Source organism: Euleptes europaea, chromosome 1 (genome assembly GCF_029931775.1).
Source record: "Euleptes europaea isolate rEulEur1 chromosome 1, rEulEur1.hap1, whole genome shotgun sequence".
Lineage (NCBI taxonomy): Eukaryota > Metazoa > Chordata > Lepidosauria > Squamata > Sphaerodactylidae > Euleptes > Euleptes europaea.
The window spans coordinates 61757409-61781735 of NC_079312.1; the positions used below are offsets into that span (position 1 = coordinate 61757409).

The following is a 24327-nucleotide window of genomic DNA, read 5'->3' on the forward strand; positions in this document are numbered from 1 at the left end:
CTTCTGAGATTATTTCTATACATGACCATTAAGGGCATGGACAGTGTTTTCACAGACCCTTCTACATTACATAAACCCCAGGACAAAAACTGGGCCAGGCACCAATTGCCTAGCCTACAGGAGACTGGCTATTGGAGAGCACAAAAGTGACTTCTGTCTCACAATAGAGGGATGTGATCAGTGGGGTGCCTCAGGGATCTGTGTTGGGACCGGTGCTTTTCAACCTGTTCATCAATGTCCTGGAGTTGGGGGCGAACAGCGAGGTGGCCAAGTTTGCAGATGATACCAAACTATTTAGGGTGGTTAAAACAAAATCGGACTGTGAAGAACTCCAAAAGGATCTCTTCAAACTGGAGGAGTGGGCATTAAAATGACAAATGAGATTCAATGTGAGCACGTGATGCATACTGGGGCAAAAAAAAAAAAATCCCAACTTCACATTTACACTGATGGGATCTGTGCTGGCAGCAACAGACCAAGAAAGGGATCTTGGGGTTGTAGTGGATAGCTCGATGAAGACATCAACCCAGTGTGCGGCTGCTGTGAAAATAGCAAATTCCATGCTGACCATAATTAGACAAGGAATAGAAAATAAAATTGCTGCTATCATACTGCCCTTGTACAAATCTATGGTGAGACCACACTTGGAATACTATGTAAAGTTCTGGTCACCACACCTAAAAAAGAATATCATAGAGCTTGAGAAGGTCCAGAAAAGAGCAACCAAAATGATTGGGGGGCTGCAATATGGACTTTTCCTGTGTGGCCCAGTGCTTTTCATGTTATTCAAGAGGCACTTTCACACATAGTGAATAATGCACTTTCAACTCACTTTCAATGCACTTTAACGATTGTTTGCAAGTGGACGTTGCCATTTCTCACAGTAAAACCTGGCTGCAAAGTGCATTGAAAGAGGATTGAAAGTGCATTATTTGGCATGTGTGAAAGTGCCCCAAGAGTGCAGGGAAGAGTGGTACTGCAGGAGCTCCCGTACCCATGCTTTACCACCCTTAGAAGGCACTCCAAAGTTTCCTCCAAACTCACTCAAGTTCAGAAAGAAAACGGGATTTGGTGTTGAGTTGTTTAAAAGGAGAAATATCAGTGATAGTTCACCTTGATCTTTCCTTTAAAAGTTCTCACACTCAAACTGCTTTCTGAGCCCAGGTGACTGAAGAAAAGGAGTTCAGAGTTTCAAAAGAGGCACCTTCCTGAAAAGAAAACTCCGCGTTGAACTGCCACATAAATGACAATGGCAGATTTCTGCTTTTGTGAAATGGGGAGGGAAGAAGTGCAATACCCTGTTAGCCAAAGGAAGCACGCAGGAGACAAAGCATACAAGTTAGGATCTTGAGCAGGTCTCTTGAGAGGCAGCATGACATTTTCTAAATATGGCTGCAAGTTGACCATATTTGGAAGAATCAAGCCCACAGCCAGACCTGCAAACACAGATGTGCCAAGACAAACAGAGCAGTATCTTATGTAAGTTGTGCCATTGTAGCCTGCAGAGATGCACCTCCTTTTTCTAGACTTTCCCCTGCTAAATAAAACAAGAATCGGTTCTTGTAGGTTATCCGGGCTGTGTGACCGTGGTCTTGGTATTTTCTTTCCTGACGTTTCGCCAGCAGCTGTGGCAGGCATCTTCAGAGGAGTAACACTGAAGGACAGTGTCTCTCAGTGTCAAGTATGTAGGAAGAGTAATATATAGTCAGAAAGGGGTAAAGTTTGAGCTGAATCATTGTCCTGCAAAAAGTATCACTGATTAGCACATTATCTTGATACTTACAGGACAATGATTAGCACATTACCTTTGATACTTTTTGCAGGACAATGATTCAGCTCAAACCCTACCCCTTTCTGACTATGTATTACTCTTCCTACACACATGACACTGAGAGACACTGTCCTTCAGTGTTACTCCTCTGAAGATGCCTGCCACAGCTGCTGGCGAAACGTCAGGAAAGAAAATACCAAGACCACGGTCACACAGCCCGGATAACCTACAAGAACCAATGAACTCTGACCGTGAAAGCCTTCGACAATATTTTAAAACAAGAATCCCTTGCAAAGTCTACACATTCCTGGCAAACATTGTTTTGCTGCTCACTATAGGTTGTATGAACAAGACATGGTGGTCCTATTTCCATTGTTGCCCTCAGGTATTATAGTACCTTCCTAAGCTGAGATAAACCCTTCTAAGTCCATTGAAGTGAGTGGGCTTAGAAGGGCTTAACTCTCCTTAGGACAGTGCCCCAAATAATAACCATTTACAGGCCTCAAGCTAATGCAAACTAATCATGATTAAAATCTCTCAGCATGGCAGAACCACATATGATTTAAAAGTAATGGACCACAATCCAATGCACTATTACTAGAACAAATTCAAAGAACTGATTTCCCCCATCCCTTTTCCCTTCCTTCTACAGCCTCTTGCACCCATCCTCAAAAGTTGCTGTTGAGGGTTGGAAGTAAGGTTGCCAGGTCCCTCTTCACCACCAGCAGGAGGTTTTTGGGGAGGAGCCTGAGGAGGGTAGGATTTGGGGAGGAAAGGGCCTTCAATGCAATAGAATCCAATTGCAAAAGCGGCCATTTTCTCCAGGTGAACTGATCTCTATTGGCTGGAGATCAGTTGTAATAGCAGGAGATCTCCAGCTAGTACCTGGAGGTTGGCAAGATGCTTACAAGTTGGAAGATGCTTACAAACAGAATGGGATGGGGGGACTGCTACTCCAGAGGAAACTGATTGAAATCAGCCCTGAATGCTTCTGGAAATTGGGGGGGGGGTATTGGAGTCAATCCCCTCATTGCTGTAGCCCTCCTAAGTCAACTCTCAGGAACAGCTTTTGAAGGGCACATGAAACTCCAAGGGGTAGGGAAAGGGGGGAAATCCATTCTGTGCATTGATTCCATTCACATTTAATTGGATGCAATCAATGGGATGGTGTTGGGTTTTGTTTAATTATTCTACATGAAATGAATATCACGTAAAGACAAGTTAGTAAACCATCTTGGCACACTATGAAAAGATCCTACATCCTGTTTCTCCCCCAGCTCAGCCATGTGTGCACATCCATTTCAAATGCATAAATTAAACCTTGGCACCAGGGCAGCCTTACCCTTAAGCTCAGGGATGCACAGACGGGGGAATCCTGATTCTTCTGCATCCCACCAACTGCCTGCTCTGTGACTAGGTATGGACACTACAAATCCTTTAATCAATGTAAGTTTGAACTTCAATTATCCCAATCAGATGGTATTGGCTCTCCTTATTCTGCATCTGCCTGCAAAGTAGTTTTCAAGATAAATAAAAACCTTAAGCTTCTTTAAGACTAAGAAACAAATTACTGGACCTAGGTGTAGGAAAAGGGACTTCGTGAACTTTAGGGTACAAGGCTCTGGTTTTCCAACTGCCCCTCCCCTTGGCTTCACCTTTGCACAAGAGGAATCTTCCTTGAGACAAGTACAGCAAAGTGAAACTTGGACAATCAGAGGAATATAAAGAGAGGTCAAAATAGCATAGCTCTTTCATTGTAGGAGAGTTCAATTTTTTTCCACGTTTTGTTTTTTCCCCTTGTTTTAAAAAAAACTCACTTCTATTTCATTTTGGTTTTTGCATAATTCATTGTTTCCTATTGTTTTAAAAATCAAACAGATTTCTGGCTTCAGTTTTTTGGATCATGTTTTCAGATTTGGCACCTCTCATCCAAGGGATCCAATTCAACAAATTTCAGGTACATAGGCAAACAGGATCCCCGTTTTATAGGTAATTAATAAGGTATAGGTATAGGTAATTAATAGATGAATGGGGAAGGCACTGGCAAACCACCCTGTAAACAAAGTCTGCCTAGTAAACGTCGGGATGTGACGTCACCCCATGGGTCAGGAGTGACCCAGTGCTTGCACAGGGGACTTTTACCTTTAATAAGGGGGAGGGAAAACACATTTCCAGCTCCAATAGCTTTTTTCCCCATCCAATGAGGATGAAATTCCTCAAGGACAGTACCCTACACCTAGGAAATCCTCCTTGCTAAATGTCCAATGCACAGAAAAAAGGGTCCCGGTTGTATATGTCTTTCTTGAAGATGGGCAAAGAGAAAACCAGGAACATTACAGAGTAGGCAGAGGGAGGTATCTGTTACCCCAAGATAGGCAGGCAGAGTTATACAGCAGCACATGGCTTCTGTTGGCAACCCAAAAAAGCCAGGCAGACTTATAGAGAGGATACAGGGAGACAACTGGAATCCTATGAGGCTTGCACTGGCATCCAAAGGCAGGCAGGGAGCAATAGAGAGGGCCAACCTGACTGACAAATATCCTAAGTAAGGCAGGCAATGAGGAAGAAAAGGCATAGAGTCTTGAATGGCTGAAACAATGAATGAGTGTTTGGTAGAAAACAAGTGTATGCACTACAAGGAGTAATACACAGACAGCCTATTAATGTGTGTAGTTTCACTTTGCTGACTGGAAACGTTCCCTGTCAGTTTCATTCTCTTCTGACTTTCTCCTCCTTCTCTCTGAAACCATGCTCAAAAATTACAGTTAACGCATGTACAATCTACGTTCAATGTATACTTGATTTCTCTTTATATGTGTATTGAGTAATTCTCATGTTACATTCAATGCATGTACAGATGAACATGTGATTTAAATCCCACATTTATCCAGGTAATGGTACCCTGTTTCATTTGTAAAATGAACACACATTGGCTCTTCCTTTCAAAGAGATGCACATACAGGATGCATGTGTGTTCACTGTAACACATGAACAGGGCTTCAGTCTGAACTCAGGTAGAACTTTTGTTTTAACAAAAATAATGAATCGGACTTTTTTTCATTTCAGGTTTTCATACATTAAAAAATGAATGCACATCCCTGGTCCAAAGAAGTTATGTAAGTAGTATGCTTGTGAAATATAATGAAAGAGGAGACAGTTGATGAGTTAAACGGAACTACTGTTTAAAAAATGTCTATTGGTATAAGGCAATAAAATTTTCAATCTAAGATCTTAGCTCCTACTTTCCTTCCTTCTTTCCTCATTAGAGATGGCAAACATTTGAATACAACATAGTATGTGCTTGGAAGTAATGTAATTAACTGTAGTTTAATATTTACTCTATCTAAATTACTGTTCTATTAGGAGCAAGAGCAAATCTTTCTCAACATTAGATCAGGAAATTGAAATTGCAATATTTATTTATTACATTTATTTATTTATACCCACCCTCCCCAGCTAAAGGCCGGGCTCAGAGCATTTTTATAGTATGCAATATAGCTAGTTTGCTTGAATAACCTCGAAGGTAGTGCTGGGGGATTCCTGTCTGCCCCGAGTCTGTTGGCCTGTGGGGTTCCACAGGGTTCAATCTTATCCCCCATGCTGTTTAATATCTATGTGAAGCTGCCGGGAGAGGACATCAGGAGGTTTGGTCTGCAGTGTTAGCAATATGCAGATGATACCCATCTCTACCTTTATTTTCCACTGTAGCTGGCCCTCCTTCCACCCCACCCCCTTTTCTCTGCCTTCACTTTATTTGGGCTGATTAATTTGGGGATCATGACCATTCCCCACTGGGTTGGCTGCTGCCCTGTGAGCTATAAATTGTGCGCCATCTGGATTTTAGAATTATGACGTATGTTTTAATGATGTGAGCCACTCTGAGCCTGGCCTTGGCTGGGATGGAGCGGGATACAAATTCAACAACAAACAAATGAAATCCTGAGGATGCTGTTGATATTCTGAACCAGTGCTTGGAGTTACTAATGGGCTGGATGAGGACGAACAAGCTGAAACTTAATCCTGGCAAGACAGAAGTTCTCTGGGTTAGTAGAAAGACCAGGGACCAGGACCAGGGATCTCTCCTATCTTGCATGGGGTTATACTCCCATTGAAAATCCAGGTTCACAGCTTGGGAGTGCTCCTCAGCACAACAGTCAACTTAGAAAACCAGGTGGCTGCAGGGATGTTTGCAGTCCTTTGCCCAGCTTCGGCAGGTGCATCAGCTATATCTATTCCTGGTTCAGTCAGATCTAGTCACAGTGATCCATGCCTTAGATAACATTTAGGCTGTATTATTGCAATGTGCTCTACTTGGGACTACCCTTGAATAATGTTTGGAGGCTGCAGGTAGTGCAGAATGCTGTGGCAAGATTCTGGTTGGGGCCAGTGACCAAGAGCATGTGACCACAATACTACAGCAATTATACTGGCTACTGAGCCACTCCTGAGCCCAATTCAAGGTGGGTTTTTTTTGCCCTTTAAAGCCCTTTAAGCCCTATATGGCTTGGGACCAAGGTATTTGAAGGCCCATCTTCTCCCATATGTTTCTGCACAGGAATTAAGATCCCAGGGAGAGGCCCTCCTGACTGTCCCACCAATTAAAGAAGGTCATTGGGGGGGTACACAAGAGAGGACATTTTCAGTGGCAGCCCCACAGTTATGGAACGACCTCCACAGGGAGTTGTGCCTTTTGATCTTTAAGAGGCAGTTGAAGAGAGTTTTATTTACGGTGACATTTGGTTAAGTTCACTAGCAGTCCTGAATGGTGGTTTAAAATTTTTTTTAAATGTTTTGCATGTTTTATTTTATGTAGTCTATCTATGTTGTAAGCCACGTTGAGCTCCATAAGGAAGAAAGGAGACTATAAATGTTTTAAATAAATAAAGTTGGTTTGCTTGAACATTCTGAGTTTGCTTCACTAAATCTATTCCTTGTTCAATGGACACGTTCTGATTTATTATTCGGTTTTATTAAAAGGCTGTACTGCTCAACTATCGAATTAATAAGTCATGGGTATTTAGAGCTTGATAGATCCTGCTTTGGTGACAATCTAGTTTTTTCTGGGCCACATGAATTTCACTCCAAAGGAAAACCAGAGAGTATGTCCATTTGATCATCTCTCCCAGTTTCCTAACATTGTCACTATAGGTGATTCTAAACTCTGATATAACCACAGAAAATGTGTTCATTTTTGATAACTGTGTTTTGACACAAAGCAAAAAATATATCCCTTTGCCTTGGAATAAACACCACAAAAATAGAGCTTCCAGGTTATCTACCATTCTGTAGAGGTTTTATAACTTTTAAATATCTACAGTCAGTGACTGGCTGCTTCCTATCCCTTTGATTATAGCTAAAGAACATGCTAATTATCTGCTTTCCTTCTGAACTAAATTTATACCAAAACTGCCCAGCCCAAGCTTAGGGCTACTTACTACTGCACTTAGCATCTTGAAGCTGATAACATGCCTTAGTGCTTCTGACATCACTGTGCTAACTGACCACAACTTTATTATCGTCAGTGATTATAGAATTGCTTTTTTGAGTGTCAGACAAAAGACTCAAATACAGCACATTCATTTAAAATTTTCCCAGTCAGTCAAGCAAAACCACATTTCATCAACTAAATGGGCATCTCTTTAGAGTAGATACCCTGAGACAAAATGTGTCTTTTTATAGACAATTTCCTGATATTGTAAAAGGCAAGGTTTAAATGCTGCAATGTATTACAGGTGGAAAAAAGAAAAAAAACAAGCTGTCTGAAGTCAATTTAACTTCAAAGGATTACCACCAGCTCAGATTTTGCCAGCAAATTAGAACACTGTTTGCAACGATATTTTGTAGGCATTTCACATTCCTGTTAAAAGTGTCCATTTATGCTCCCCAAAAAGATATTCACTTGACACACATGAATGGGAGGTCTTAAGGCAAGGCATGATATTTGTTCTTGGACAGATATCTGGTATAGTGCATTTCAAGAATGAGAAATGGTTGTGCATAGATTGGGAAGGGGGTGATGGCTGGAAGAATATCATATACCAGACTTCTTGTAAGAATCAAGAATGTCCCAGGAATCACTGAATCATGGAAAGAAACTGGCAGACGTTTACATATCTTGACAGACTGAATTCCTTCTCATTGTTCACAACACTTACACAATTGAATAAGAGATAGAAATCTCTCTCTCTCCCTCCCTCCCTCCCTGCAAGCTGGAAGCTAGTAGCTAGTAAGGATTCTGGATTCCCAATAGATTCCATCTTTCATATTTTAAGAGTGGCCAGACTGAATGAGATCCATCTGCTGTTAGTGAAAACAATGGAACTAAAATTTGGCCATACTAGATTTATAGTGTCCAGTTGGCATTATTGTAGCTTTAAACAAAAATTGGTTATTAGGGGTGGACAAATTTCAATGTTGGAGTCTACACTTCCACACTTTTTTTGCATCAAATGTTTTGTTGCGCTTCCAGACAGTGACTTTGACCATTTATGCAGGGCTGCTTCACTTGCGGTCACCCCGCCGACTGCTTCTGGGCTTCCTTTTGATTATGAATGTGTTTCCCGACTGTCAGAGGTCGCCTCACTCTCCCTGCACATTTCTGCACATTTTGCCCATGTTTTCCAGATGCTGTTTTTGCCAGAATCCGGCAAACGTGGGCAAAATGCATGGAAACACATGGGGAGCACGAGGTGACTTCTGACGGTCAGAAAAGCATGCATAATCAAAAGGAAGCCCGAAGCAGTCGGTCGGGGTGACCGCCGGGACAGGTCTGCATAAATGGCCTTTCTGTGAACTACCGTATATACCCGTGTATAAGCCGACCCGTGTATAAGCCGAGGTGCCTAATTTCTCCCCCAAAATGGGGAAAAATTAGGCACCCGCGTATAAGCCGAGGGTCGGCTTATAACCCCTCCCCCCCAGCAGGCTTACCTTCGCTCCAGGCCCGGCGAAGGCGGTGGCGGCCCCCCCCCACGGCCGCAGAAGGCCCTCCCAGGCCGGTCCTGTCCGGGGGGAGCCGCGCGCCTGGCGGCGATGGCAGCGCGGGCCTCCAGCGGCCGCAGGAGACCCTCCCAGGCCGGTCCTGGCCGGGAGGAGCCGGGCTCGCCCAGTGGCGATGGCGGCGTGGGCCTCCAGCGGCTGCAGGAGGCCCCCCCAGGGCGCTCCTGGCTGGGGGAAGCCACGCGGGCGCGGCGGCGATGGCAGCGGCAGTAAGTTCCCCCCTCCCTCCTCTACCGTATTGGCCCGCGTATATGCCGAGGCCGGCTTTTTCAGACCTTTTTTTGGGCTGAAAAACTCGGCTTATACGCGGGTATATATGGTACATTTATGTGAATGCACATACAATGCATTTTGTACATACTTATTGTGTGTTATACATAGACCTCCCCAGTCCAGGACATCCCAAATGAAAATGGTTTTAAAAAAGAACATACATCTATTAGTGTTAGGCAACGTGAGCACCTTGATCAGAATGGCATAGCTAGAGAGAAATCCTATTGTGCAGGAATTAGCATGAATCCCTAGACCACATTATCTTTACAAACGTATGGTTGAATGATTATGGTTGTGTAGGTAATTCTTTACCCAAATTCTAATGGGTGAAGTCATAGACTGAATGTTATCAAGATGGGAAGTGGTGGTAAGCAAGATATAGTGCATTTTATTTTTTATTTATAATCCACTTTTTTTGCTGATGCTCAAGGTGGATTAGCGGATATAGACAATGCAAGCAGACAGCATAAAACCACCAAGTAACAATGCAATAGGACTAGGATTACAGAATTAGGGAACAATGTGAAACAACAAACTAACTCAGGCAGGTAACCTATAAATGATATAGAGAATAGAGTACCAGGTAAAGACAATGCAGTAAAAGCAGTTTGTTATCTACAAAAGTCATTGCAGAGGTCTATTCCATTATAAAGGTGTCTTTCTGGGATGTTCATTCTACTACAGTTCTAAACAGTTTCTACAAATGTCCTCTTGAACATAACAGTTTTTGCACATTCTCTGGAATGACAGAAGTGTGGAAGCCTTCTTGACCACCTCAGGCATACTGTTCCACAAGCTGGGAGCCACCATTGAGAATGCAAGTGAATGGGCAGCTGCTGATCTTACCCATTTGCAGGCCGGCACCTTTAGAAGGCTTTGCTCAGATGAGCAAAGCTGTTGCAGCAGGGGATAGCAGGAGTGGTAGCCCTGCAGCTATGTGGTTCCAAGGCCATTCGGGGCTTTTTAGGTGATAACCAGAACCTTGAATTGAACTCAGTAACTGACTGGTGAGCAATGGAGTGTCTGCAGAAACGGTGTGACATACATGTTTTGCCTGGTGCCCAACAGTAACAGGGCTGCAGACACATCACTCACTGGTAGGGTTGCCAGGTCTCTCTTCACCATGGGCGGGATGTTTTGAGGTGGAGCCTGAGGAGGGCAGGGTTTGGGGAGGGACTTCAATGCCATAGACTCCAATTGCCAAAACGACCATTTTCTCTAGGTGAACTGATCTCTATCGGCTGGAGATCAGTTGTAATAGCAGGAGATCTCCAGTTAGTACCTGGAGATTGGCAATCCTACTCACTGGAGTTTATGAGTTGCTTTTAACGGTAGACCCATTTAGAGTGCATTACTGTAGTCCAGCCTGAAGGTAACCATAGCATGGCTCCACATAGCCACATCTGTAGAGTCAAGGTCCAGTTAATGTTCACTGACAGTTAAGAGTCTATAGCTTATATTGTATTTAGCACTATTACTAGGGATGCAAATTAATGCAGCTGCAAAAAGGGGATTCTAGTAGCTTCTTTTATCCTTGAAGATGGTCCCTTTTGTTGACCGAGACAGCCCACCGAGACAGGACATCAACGTCACACCCATTCTGTAGACATGTCAGTGGTTACAGATAAGTTCTCAAGTTTAGTTCAAGATCTGAATATTGCTTCATGGGACCCAAGGAAAGCTTCCCAGCATAAATTAAAATCCATTCTTTTTGGTACCTTCTAGCACTTCAGCTCTATTATTTAATTTAAAATTACAGGCTAGAATTTTAAAAATGCACATAACTAAAAAAAACATCTCTAGCATTTCTGGACAAACTGCAAATCATCTTTCTGCAATACAGTACTGCAGTGGCAAAAAATGTTTTCTAGCAATATTTTGTGCAGTGTGTTAAGCCAGAAGCTCCTGCCTGATAGAAACCTGAACCATGCTATTATGCAAGGGTTGGAAAGTCAAGCAGCAACACAGGTGTTGTAAAAGTAGGAAACAGATGAAAGGCTTTGAAGATCATCAGAGGAAACTTTTTGCAAAAGTAATAAGCTTAGACACTAGTCTCGAAATCTGGCAGCAATACTACAACTGTTAGGGGTACAAACTAAGTTTATTTTAGCACCCCAGTGCAACTCTTTAAACATCAGAGTGCCCTTGCTGTAACGCTGGAAATATAAATTCCAACATAAACAGAGCCAATGGACAATGTCTCAGATGAGAATTTCCAGAACTCAATTTCCCTAGCATGTATTATTTGCCATATGGGCTCTTTTTCACTTATGCCTTTTAACTGTTGTTTTTTAAAACCGTCTTACTCATTACTGTTGCTGTTATTAATATATCATTGTTGCTATATTGATTTATTTGGGGTTCAGTCATTTGATTACTTCAGGGGCTGTTATATTGTAAATTAGCATTGTTAATTATTGTTGGAAGCTGACTGATATGCAAACTGCTGAGAGGCATGGTATAAATCATAAAAATGAATAAAAATGAATAAATAAAAATAAATAATGGGAAAGTATGCTGCACATGTCAGAAGCAGATTCAATTTTATTAATTTATATTTGTGCTGGCTGGATTCTACTTATAGCAACCATCTTGCTGCAACTGAAAAACAAGGCAGAGCACATACAAATCATTCAGGATAAAATTAAAAATAAGCATCAGTTTATACAAACAGCTGCATTCTGGTGGCCTCTGGCATGTAATTGGGTTCTCAACAAATATATATATTTATATGCCAATTCTCAAAGCAGTTAAGCCACAGTACCAAGATTTACATTCACATAATTCTATTGATGTCAATGAGGATAAACTGGCTGGGTTGTGGGATGAAATAAATTTTAAAAAAGGAAACAAGCAGAACAATGGCAATGCCACATGCTAACATAGGGAAATGTTAACAATAAAGAATAAATACTGGAGATGCCCAAATACATACACAATTCCTCAATATTGAATAACGCCACAGTGAAAGGATACAGAGAAAGAAAGATCAGTTCATTCCAGCTCAACTGAATTGATAGCTCAGATCTGTGGGCCAGGCAGTCTCTAATAAAGATAATTAGATCCTCCCAGGCTTGTATTAGATTGAGTATGATCTCTCTTTACTCCTTAGAATTTGTTCAACAATCTTCCACCACAGGATTTTCCACAGATCGTTAATGGGAAAAGGAATAAAGACGAGTATATAGAGAATGCACATTCCCCCCTCTTCCCCCCCTCCACAACCCAGTGTCCACAGAAAATGAGGTTGGAGGAAATTTCTAAGTGCCATGATCCGATGATTCAGGGATTGTGGGAAAATAGACCCTGTGGCTTTCTTAGATTCTCCGTATTTAGAAGCAGCAAACCTTTGAACACCAGTGCTAGGAGGCAACAACATCAGATGAAGGCCTTAGCTTCTATATCCTCTTTGCTGGTGCTCCAGGGCAACAGTTGGCCACTCTATGAAGCTGGATGCTGGACTAGATAGACCACTGGTCAGAACCAACAGTACTTCTCACATGTTCTTATGTAGGTTTGCCACAGGGACACCTGGAGGGACAAAGGATCCCAGCTAGGCCTGGCCAACAAGACAAGTGGCCAGAGATGCAGGGAACGGGACTGCAGGAGTGCCCCATCAGGAGGAATCTCAAAGGCCAGGTAAGGGTAGCTTGCACACGTGACAGCCCTAGGTGGGGAGGGTCTCTTCTTAGGGCTAAGGCAGGATTGAGGCCAATGACCAGGGGTGGGGAGATTAATAATGATGGCATGTGTGGTTATTGGGACAGGATCTTAAGGATATGACAGACTATAGCATGGCCAAACTGGCAATAAACATGGATAACGGACAACCTTATGTAAGTCTCATTATTGGGCATGGAAGCAAGACCTCCCCGCAGTTTGTTGCAGTCATCTGCCCTGCAAGCGCCATGCCATGCCACTCCTCCCAAGACCTCAGTCACAGCAGGTTTGCCTGTGCTCACCAAACAAGCAGATCCCAGAGAAAAAAAATATTGAATTTAGGGTTCACCAGAAAAGCACACTCATCAGTAAGGATCTCTAATGCAATATGTGAGGCAGCGTGGCATGACAGCTAAAGTGCGGGAATAAAATCAGGAAGATCTGATTCAAATTCCAAGCTTCCGTGAAACTTGCTGGGTAACCTTCAGTCATTTACTCTCAGCTTATACTACCCTCATAGGGTTGAGAGTGAAATAAGGAAGGATGAAGCATGTTTGCAGCTCTGAGCTCCCTAGATAAAGGGTAGGATAAAAACAGATTGATATATTTTAAAAGGAATCTGTGATTCACTAATATGATATTTAAAATGCACCACATTTGAGAATTACTTGATCAGATATTGTTACCTGGGCACACTTTTCCAATGATCCCTGAATCTCAGAATTAGGTACCCAGGGACTTTGGAATAAATATTATCTCCCAGTGTCTGTGTTTTGCACAGGGGTGCTTTTCCCATGGTCCCTAAACTGAGGATGCCAGAAGTACAACATCATTATGCGTGAAACATTTTCCCTTAATGTCTACAATATCTGTGGACACTGGGGCAGGATACAAGTTTTTAAAAATGATAATTTATCTCCAAACTGATCATCAGAAGTCCCACATATCAGGATTCGGTTCAATCAGCACTCTGAAGAGAAAGGCTGACTCACAAAATCTGATCTAATATGATTTTGCTATCATTCCCAATCAGTATTGAGAATATCCAATGGACTTCCAAATCACAAGTGAAGAAACAATTATTTTTAAGATGACAAATAATGGGATAATAGTCAATTCAACAATGGGGTTTTATGCAGTCCCTCGTTCACATATAGAGATTTTTGAAAGGAATCATATTGGTAGTCATCTGTGATCACAATGGGGTGGCTCTTGTAGTCTGATGTGGGGACTAGGATTCAATTGAGGATTACAATTATGTCATGTAAACTGCATATTGCTCAGGTACAGTATGATTTGGAAAGTATCCTTTAATAAATTGACGAGACGAAGTAAAGAAACAATGGTGCAGTGGGAATACAATTTTATTCCATTACGTTAATAATCTGTGAAATATAAAACCAACTTTGAGTGGGACAATTGCTCCTTTTATATTTCACAGATCCCCCCTGAAGAAGCTCAATGCGAAACACATAAGGGTTATTAACATTTTGGAACAAAACTGTCTTCCCGCTGCATCATTTTTTCCCCTTCATCCCTTTGCTCCAATTGATGCAGTCCTTCATTCTCTTCTGTTTAATAACCAGCCGTGTACAAGAGACCCTGTAGCAGACTGACACTGCTAAAACACAGTGCAAAAGGCTACCACAGCCAGCTTATCGATGCATGGTTCATGCAACTGATCTGCCATAAGCATGTATACTGCAATCATTCGTAGGTCCCCTCTTCTCACATTACAAATGAATAGACCACCGGAGTGAACAATGATTTACAGGAGCTAACTAGTGGCAGAAACATCCACACCAGCTGGCCAGCTTGCTTCAGTGCAGAGAGTTTTATCAGATGACTTGCACAGCCCTTCCATCTTTATAAATTGAAAGTGCAATCCCTCTAGGGAAGTCTATGTGGATTCTGCTATTAATATCCATTGGAGTAGAAACTGTATTATTTCGATACTATGCCTCATTGAACTTTAAAGCCTGAGAATGCTTCATTGGCCAAGGCTTTGATCTGCATAGGAAAATACTGGCATCAAATTGAATTTACTAAGATCATTGGCACACAGAACATAAGCAAAGTAAACTCTGAATTTGCTTGATTTGCCCTTGGTTGCTTTTAACTGGTTTTTGCAAAGGGAAGCAGGTTGTAAACCTCTTACCTTTTAAAGGAGCCCATTATTAGCAATTTGTTCATCACTGCACCCTCAACTTCACCAAAGAAGCTTCCTGTCTGCATGAGAAAGCATAAAATGGTCAAGAAATGGAGATAAATGCAAAACAGAAATGGCTACAAGTGGAATATTCTAGGAAAAGATCAGAGTAGCTTTGACAGCTCGGTAACCCAAGTTTTAAGGGCTATTTCATAAAAATTGAAAAGGATTTAACCATTGGGACAAGTTATAGAGATTACAGAATAATCCCTTGAGCAGATGTGAGATCTTACACAATAGACTGAGGTTCATTGCATAACATCTAATGTTGGAAATAATTTTTTTCTAAAAAAAATACACTCAACCTTAAAGCTTGTAAAGAAAATACTATAATCTAAGCGTAAACCCGTGTGATTAAAATGCTGCTCCATAAAGATATAAACAGGGGTTGAAAGGATTTCCCAAACAAATCATAAAAAGTTTTTTAAATAATTCCTGAATGACCTATTTAAGCAGCTAAAACTATTTTATCAGTCATATACATTTTTATATCCCATCAGAGTGGCTTCAGACTGGGGAGTAGTCTATTTCTCCTTTGTTTACTAAATTAAAAATGCATAGAATAATGAAGAAAGAGATGAAAAAAGGGCATTCATAGTTTTTCCAGATAATTCTGAGAAGGGCCCATCAGGTGTGTGAAGTAACATTTTATTTTTATTTAGTTCATATAATTCCTTTTAAATTGTATCCACTTCCTTGTGTTTTTATTACATGTTTTACTACATGTTCTTTATTCCATTCTTTTTTTTATTTCATTTGTTAGCTGTAACAACTCCCCCCCCCCCCCGGCTACCAATCTAATTAATATAGCGTTATCAGGGATTGCACCATTCTTCCATAGGTAGGGAATTCTCCCTGCCAAATTGTAGACAGAAAGGAGAAAACGGTCCCTGTTCCCTGGCCCAGCAGTTCCCTAGTAAACTAGGGTTCACAGACTCCTGAGGGTTCATGAGGATACTCTAAGGAAGGGATGGGGAACCTTTTTCCTGCCAAGGGCCATTTGCACATTTATAACATCATTCAGGGGCCATACCAGGTGTAAATCTCCTGGTGAAGGTGGGGGGGGGAGAGGCTAGGGTTGTCAGGTCTCCAGCCACCACCTGGAGGTTGGCAACCCCAGGGGAGGCCACACAGAGAAGGCCTGCAGGGCGCCCCCGCTCCCCCCTCCAGGCGGGAGGGCAGCCAGCAGTGGGCCCGAGCAAACAAGACAGCAGGGGGGCGCAGACCACAGTCGATTGGCAAGGGAGGAAGGAAAACAGAAAAAGAAGAAAAGGGAGGGAGGGAGGGAGAAAGAGAGAGAAAGGGAGAAAGAAATGGAGGGGGAGAAAGAAAGAAAAGGATGGAGGGAAAGAAAGAAAAGGATGGAGGGAGACAAAGAAAGAGACAGAAAAAGAGGGAGAAAGAGAGGGAGAGAAAGGAGAAAGAGTTACAGAAAAAGAGGAAGAAAAGAGAGAAAAACCTTCCCCACACACACACATACGCCGGCCCCGCGCCACTGGGCCCCAGTCTCCCCACTTCCCCCACCCACACCCACACACGGCGGCGCACAGAGCCCCACGCGACCAGACCCCAGTCTCCATGCTCTCCCCCCCACCGAGTCCACAAAAGCCCCCCTCTCGAAGCCCGATCGGCTCCCACATGCATGCTCTGCCGCCGGGGGGCTTACAATGTGCCACGGCATTCCTGCACACCGCAGCTGTGGGGGGCAGCATCCCTCCCCTCTCCTCTCGCCGACCAACAGCCGACAGTTGGTGAGAGGAGGTCCAAAGGGCACCTCAGCGCCCCTGTAAGCCACGGCCCCAGGAACACCCTCAGGGAGGGCCTCCCTGTGCCCCGCCTCCGCAGCAGGGCCCCAGAGCTCCCGAGGGCCACAAAAAATGTCCTCGGGGGCCGCATACGGCCCCCGGGCCTGAGGTTCCCCATCCCTGCTCTAAGGGGACTGCATAATGGATGTTGGCAGTTGAAAGCACCACACAAAAGCAAAATACATGCAGAAAAAATTGAAAACTAAAAAACACAACAACATTGTGTGGTTAAAACTCCCCAAAATAACGGAAGAAGCACCTGTACCTTTAAGAAATGAATATCCTCTGCACTTGCCATTGTGGGGGTTGCCTTCAAGCCTTGGTTTCTCACAGTAAACAGCAGGGGGGAGGGGCAGGGGTCTTTCCAGGCTTGTTTTGGCCTTTGAGGGAAAACTAATTTATCTGACCGTAATTGTAACCAAGCTCTTTCCTGACATAATTTATTCAGTGAAGTGGAATTTCATGGGGTGGAAAATATACAAACTTTTACCAGGCTCTTTTAGTGCAAAATGATTATAGGCAAACATTTGTTCGACTTTTAAAAGAAGGAATACCAGTTTTATTTATTTATTTATTTGTGTGGGGAAGAGAATTCCACTTAATGGAATTCATGGGGTTTGTGTTAATGAAACCCCATCACCGCTGCAAATGACAGATTTGGCCTCAAAAATGCATGTGGGAGTTTGCAGGTGAGCAATTTACAGCCCGAGCCTAAAAGGGAAGCATTTCTCGGCTCAAAGAGTGAAAACGGCATTCTATACATTGTTGAAAAGATTGGAACTTCCCCCCAAGTATGTGTGTGTGAAGCACAGGGAGAATATTTGCATTTGACTGCTTAGATACAGAGAGGTTCAGTGGGTCTGTCTGATAGGAAGTCAGACATTAAACAATTCCAAGCAACCAGCCCAGGCATTAATCTTGTCCAGTAACCAAATTCACAACATTCTTATCTCACACAGTAAGGGGGGAAATCTTACTAGTAAACAACACATCAGCTGAAGTACAGTATTTCAAATGAAAATATATTTTGAATAATGTGAAACACGATCTCACCCAACTGGAGCACTTTTAAATTCTCATAGATCTCAGAGGGAGGATTAAGCATGTGCTTAATTCTCCTGCTGGAATCAGCAGGGCTTCAGAGTATTTTACTCAAGCTGGATCATACTCCTAGTATTTTCCAGATTACAGAATTTCATTTGACCTGCTCAGGATATATATTCTGTCCTGCTAATTCTCTGGAATGCACACACAAAAAAGGAGTTTTTTGAAAATCCGTAGAAGGAAAAACAAACAAAAGAATACTAGTTTTTCTTATACAGTATATTATTGGGAAATAGGTGAGAAAGTGATTCAAGAATTGTTAGGAATAGGACAACGGGGGGGGGGCATAATAAATAAACTGGCTTCCTTCCTCTTGCTCCTTATCACTGGATGTTAAGCAAGTAGCAATGAGGGGGATTGTGATCAGGAGTGGCTTATAGTGTATCAAATACTTTGAGGGGGGGCAGGGTTATAATATCTCTGGAGTACCACCTCTTTGGGACGGGCTCAAGCTGCCACTGACAATCTCGGCTTTCTAAATAAAAAGAAGTGTGCTGTGGTCTTTCTTGTATAATACAGCATGCATTTAACAACAGATGTCATTTAGTTGAGACTGCAAAGGGAGTTCAGCTTTGGAAATCTTTGTTTTATGTAAACGCACAGAAAAGGTCATCGGGGGATACATTGTTACACAACCACAGCCCTGTGTGATCCTCTTGTTTCCTCTGCATGATGACTTTAGTTGAAGAAGGTAGAAGCATAAAGAACATGTGCTCAGTTTTCCTAGTACGGTGAAAATGCTATTGTATAAATGGACTTCATTTACTGTTTAAAATATTCTCTTTTGAAATATTTGGTGGAATGTTTACTCCGGGTCCCTGCTCTGCATCTCTTGTAATGTTATGATTTCAATCCAAACTTACCTATACAGTTTTAAAAGTTTTTCCAGTGTAATCTCACGTCCATGATAGAAGTGATGACTGCTCTGTTAGGGCAATTGCCAGTCCATGTTTTCAAAAACAACACATGCCAGATTGCAGCTTTTCTACTTTGAGACATTCTTTTTAAGCATTCATTAGGTAACTGAAGTCCCACAGAAAGCTATAGGCATCCTTTACTCCTTTCTATTAACTGCTATACTTGTGTGGCTCATATGATTAAAGTTCTCTAATAATGTTTTATTTCCAAATGTAAAAATGTAACCTTCTTAATTTGGGGGGAAATCTCCATGTAAAACCTCCCCCCCCCCAGCTAAAAATTCCTGAAGAATGACAGGCATGTCTAGAGAAAGGGGTTCCATAAATTAAAGTTTTTATGAGTTTAAGAGCAGACCCACCCCACTGAGAGGCAGAAATTATTTCAGACCCCCAGAAAGGCAAGCAATTTACTTTGGGATGAGGAGGCTGTTTTAATTTATTTTTGAATCTCATGCTATTTATTCCCTAAGTCCTGAAACCTTAACTTCAACATTACTTTGTGCCACGGTTGTTAAAGAGGGGAAGGAAGATGTTCACTTACCTGCGTATAGTCTTCAGAGACTAATATAAATCCATTATTATCAATGAGGTAACAGTTAATGTTCTGCAAAATATCAAAATTGGCATTTAAATTCATGATTTCAGTAATGAAGGAAGTTCCCCCAAATTGTCATACATAAGTAAATGCTTCGTTCACATTTAGCAGTCAATTATCACAGTAGGTTTTCTGGCCCCTCTGTTTTTTTACATTAGGTAGGCGATAGGGTTGCCAGGTCCCTCTTCGACACCAGCGGGAGATTTTCGGGGCGGAGCCTGAGGAGGGCGGAGTTTGGGGAGGGACTTCAATGCCATAGAGTGCAATTGCCAAAGCGGCCATTTTTCTCCAGGTGATCTGATCTCTATCGGCTGGAAATCAGTTGAATTAGCAGGCGATCTCCTGCTACTACCTGGCAGTTGGCAACCCTAGTAGGCAATGATAGATGGCTCCCATAGAGGGCATTCTGTATGTTTGCCCTCTGCAGGTCAAACTGCGATGATAAAGGGAAGCTTTGCTGAGGTTGCCCTTGTCAGTTATAGCACCCATGGCAACAAGCAGATCATGTACATCGGTCACAGTATGGAGATGTGTATGTTGAACATGTACACTTTTTATTAGGCAATTCCTAGAGAACAGAAGGAATGTTTATGTGCCTTTGCGTGCATTTGCTAGAGGTGTAAGGTAGCAGTGTGATGAACTGAGCAGTAGCTGACAGAACTTCTTTATCTCACTGCATTCGCTACAAAAATCCGAACAGAGAAAAACAAAGAATTTGGAGTTAAGTCAGCTAACACTTTATACTAAAAAAATTGAACTTATAGACACCATATAAATATTAAATGATGACAAGTGGTAGAGCATATGTGTTGCATGCAGAAGGTCCCAGGTTCAATCCCTGGCATCTTTAGCTAAAAGGATGAGGTGGTAGGTGAAGTGACAGACCTCCACTTGAGATGCTGGAGAACTGCTGCCTGAGTAGACATTATGGATTTTGATGGACCAATGGTCTGACTGAGTATAAGGCTGCTTCATGTGAAGTTGGTTATTGTTAAATCTGTAAAGACTTGTATGTGTGTACGTGCAGGGAATCCACCACCACCTTGCTAGGCCCTGATTTTTTTTTCCTTTCTTGTTCTGGTTCTTAGCAAAGTTCTAGTTTGTCTAGGCAAACCAATAAGGCAGCCAAGATCTCACATGGCAGTCTTTTGAGATCTAAAATGTCCTAAAATGATTTAAATTCTATGTAACTCCACTTTTCACATTATTCTGAAACCTTGGGGGTTACCCTGAGCCTTGCATATGAATATTTCCTGAAGTGTTTCATATCCTAGTATGAGTCTATTGGCATATTTGTGTATGCTTTCTGGAATGTACATTACTAAAATTACTTACCCAGGGCTAAAAGTCCTGTTGGGAATATGGCTTGCATCCAGCAATGCACAAATGGATACATAAATGAACTTAGCACAGTTCCACTTGTGCATAATTTCGTACAACACCTAGCACTTTCCTCCCTATATATTCCCTATGTCTTCTACTACTCAGAAATATTATAGTGCCCAAAAATATGGTGCCATCTTTCACAAGTAGGGTTTCTAGCTCCAGGCTGGGAAATAGTTGGAGTTTTTATGGGTTGGAGCCTGAGGAGGGCAGGGTTTGGGGAGGGGAGGGACTTCAATGCTATAAAGTCCAATTGCCAAAGCAGCCATTTTTCTCCTGGTGAACTGATCTCTGTTACCTGGAGATCAGTTGTAATAGTAGGAGATCTGGGCTGGGGACAGATTCTGAGAGTCTGAATCTGAGTAACAGTTCTGAGGGACAGAACTAGGCTTGAAACTAAGAACTGAAGGAACTTGATTTAAGAAAACACCTAAGTTATCTCTCTAAAGTAATCTTATGTAGATAAACCTGACGTTGAGTTTTCCCTCCAATTTCTACCTTTTCCTTGAAAATCAATCTCTGTGAGCTCTGTTCAATAAACTTCCCCGTTTTGTCTAAGTTAAAAAGCCTCTTGTGTCCTATTTCTCTCTGAGGTAAATACTGGTGTGGGACTGGAGGAGAAAGAAAATAATCTCCTCACAAATATACTCAGGCCAACGCTTTTCCCTCAGCATATACAGTCGGGCTGAGAGAGGGGGATATTGAAGTGGTTGAAAGGGGGGTGCGTCATATAACGTGTTATGTGATTTGACTGCAGCAATTTGTGATTGTCATACAAATTTAAAAGAAAAAAATGCCAGTGCCACTGAGTGATTTTTTTTTTTTTTGGTCTGAAAATTAAAGGACAGCACCTTACCACCCATGTCTTGATGCTGGCCACCTGACTCGCATATGAACAAATAATACATTTCAATGTTTTGAAGTGATTTGAGTGATATTTCACTGCAGCGATACAGTGCTGTTTATACTATTTTTAAAAGAAATTATTTTGGGGCGTTTGAAATGGCAGTGTGGGTAGGACATCTGGCAATGGAACTGACCTTCTATAAGGGAAAAATGTCACAGAATTGGTTTTGCAGAGTACATTGAATCAAAAGAGATTTGACAAACCACAGAGAAACCTGGGAGAAAAGTAGGGTTGCCAGCTCCGAGTTGGGAAATACCTGGAGAGTTTGGGGGTGGAGCCTGAGGAGGGTGGGGTTTGGAGAAGGGAGGGACTTCAATGCCACAGAGTCCAATTGCCACAGTGGGCATTTTCTCCAGGGGAACTGATCTCTGTCACCTGGAGATCAGTTGTAATAGCAGGAGATCTCCAGCCATCACCTGGAGGTTAGCAACCCTAGAGAAAAGCAGGATAGGTATGTGACTGAATCTAAGCAGTGTGGAAGCTCATTGGATCCAGGCTATATTTTGAAGTGAACACATTCTTCTTTTAGTCAAAAGAGAGGAGCCTTAACTACATTAAAAGTATATTCAGTTGTTAGGCAACTTTGAGTTGGGAAAAGGTTTCTTAAGGAATAAGTTGTTTCATATAAAACAAATGTGGAACTGCCAGTCAAAAATGAAAGAAATAATCTCCACCGATCCTGGATTGAAGACTTTGTGGTGTTTTGATTAAAAAACGATAGCTCCAGCCTTGCTGCTTCAGGCTACATACAGCTCACTGAGGTAGCTAGATTGGTATAAATGTGAGCTCATTGAAAAAACGTATGAAAGGTGTTGGAAGGAATCCAAGATAAAGCTTATCCATAAAATTCACAGCAGGCTGATATACTTCTACGTATGGCAAACCAAGATGGGAATTATATGACATTAACACAGAACTTATTTTCAATAGTTGCAATTTCCCTTCATAGAGAAAAAAAAACCTTATGATCATTCAAAGGTCTATTAACAGAATGCAAAGATGAATTCCATATAAGCAATTGAATGGAACAGAGCAATGTGAACAGCACAAGATAAAACCCAGTACACAGGCTTTTACAAATCACAATATGAGAACATTTGTAAAGATTTTTTCTTTTTTTTTCAGGGAATAGGAGTTTAACAAAAGGAGGCAATGATAAAAATACTACTGATTGTAAATATATTTGGTCCTAAAGTAAGGGACAAGTTATATATTCAACACAAACCAGTGGCAAAGCTTTTCTTGGACTGTACCATTTCAATTTCAGGGGAAGGGGTTATACATGTGAATGGTGACCCATCAAAAATAAAAATAAGTCTTCTTATACATCAAAGTAACATGTCAAGCAGAACAGCAGGCTGAATTTTATCAATCACGTGCCATTTTTCGACATTCACGATTTTTAAATTACTGAAAGAATTCAAATCGTTGATACCCCACCCATAGCCTGACATAGTACAGTCCAGAAAGACTATTGTGCTGAATATGGGCCTCAGTTCTTTAAAAAGGTAAAGGTCCCCTGTGCAAGCGCCAGGTCATTCCTGACCCATGGGGTGACGTCACATCCCAATGTTTTCTAGGCAGACTTTGTTTATGGGGTGGTTTGCCAGTGCCTTCCCCAGTCATCTTCCCTTTACCCCCAGCAAGCTGGGTACTCATTTTACCGACCTTGGAAGGATGGAAGGCTGAGTCAACCTTGAGCCGGCTATCTGAAACCAACTTCCGTCGGGATCGAACTCAGGTCGTGAGTAGAGCTTGGACTGCAGTACTGCAGCTTATCATTCTGTGCCACAGGGCTCTTACAGTTCTTTACAATATAATAATTCACCCACACTGACTTCCAAACTTGCATGCTTAGTTTCATAAATGTGATAGCTATAAGATAATTCCAGAATAGAATTTGTGTAGTTATATTCTGAATATATTCCTCAGATAAAATCTGTACCCTTTTATTTGTTGTTTACTTAGAAATACTGGCCGCATAAACATAAAATGTTAAAGTATCTATAGAAATATTTACCTCATCATCACAGCTTATAGAACATCGGCCATCCAGAGACGTACACTAGAAGAAAATATATTATCTCAGTGTTAGCATTGATGTTATAAAGGGTTGAAGTTTAAAAAGACATGCAGTTTTCTTTAAAAAGTGTTATTAAATTGAATGAGGCAAGTAATGTTTGATGCCTCTTTAATATCAAGGTCCAGAAGAAGGGTGTGAAGACTGCATCAGAAACACAGTAGCTGCATCTCTGTCATAATGCCTGTATGTGTGAGTAAAGAAGACTTCTGTTCCATCCTGCCATAGGAATGCATTAATACCATACCAGTGAAAAGCAGCTTTTCAATAGCAATTTACTGCTGATGATATATGCAGTCACACCGATCGTTTAACTGAGAGTCTTTAGGCTCATTGACAGCTTAGTGATGGCTAGAAAAATGAAGCAAACATATATCCCTTCCCATCATTTTCATACTATAAGGTTGGCTAGTGACACCGGGCTTTTAAATAGTAAATTGTAGCATACCTGTCTACTGGCAGTCCAAAATTTTCTCTGGAAAAACTCCAGTTTCATCTGGATACCTACAGCTAATGACAGTTACAAAGAAACTTTTTAAAAATCTCCTGTCATGTGGCGACTGCATGTTCAACATGTTTTAAAACTCAGAAAAGGTTGAGAAAAGAAGATTAACATCTGAGAAA

At 41.8% G+C, this 24327-nt stretch overlaps 1 protein-coding gene across 2 annotated transcripts in view; it reads right to left on the reverse strand.

The window, feature by feature from the left end:
- The window catches only part of CACNA2D3 (calcium voltage-gated channel auxiliary subunit alpha2delta 3), a 698701-nt gene that overhangs the window by 34192 nt on the left and 640182 nt on the right, over window positions 1-24327 (reverse strand). For both annotated transcript variants that reach the window (XM_056853929.1, XM_056853938.1), the window contains 4 exons: window positions 24152-24213; window positions 23644-23688; window positions 19280-19342; window positions 14862-14932 (listed from right to left, as the gene is read on the reverse strand). In XM_056853929.1, coding sequence (XP_056709907.1) covers window positions 14862-14932; window positions 19280-19342; window positions 23644-23688; window positions 24152-24213 — 241 coding nt within the window. The remainder of the gene's footprint in view (window positions 1-14861; window positions 14933-19279; window positions 19343-23643; window positions 23689-24151; window positions 24214-24327) is intronic.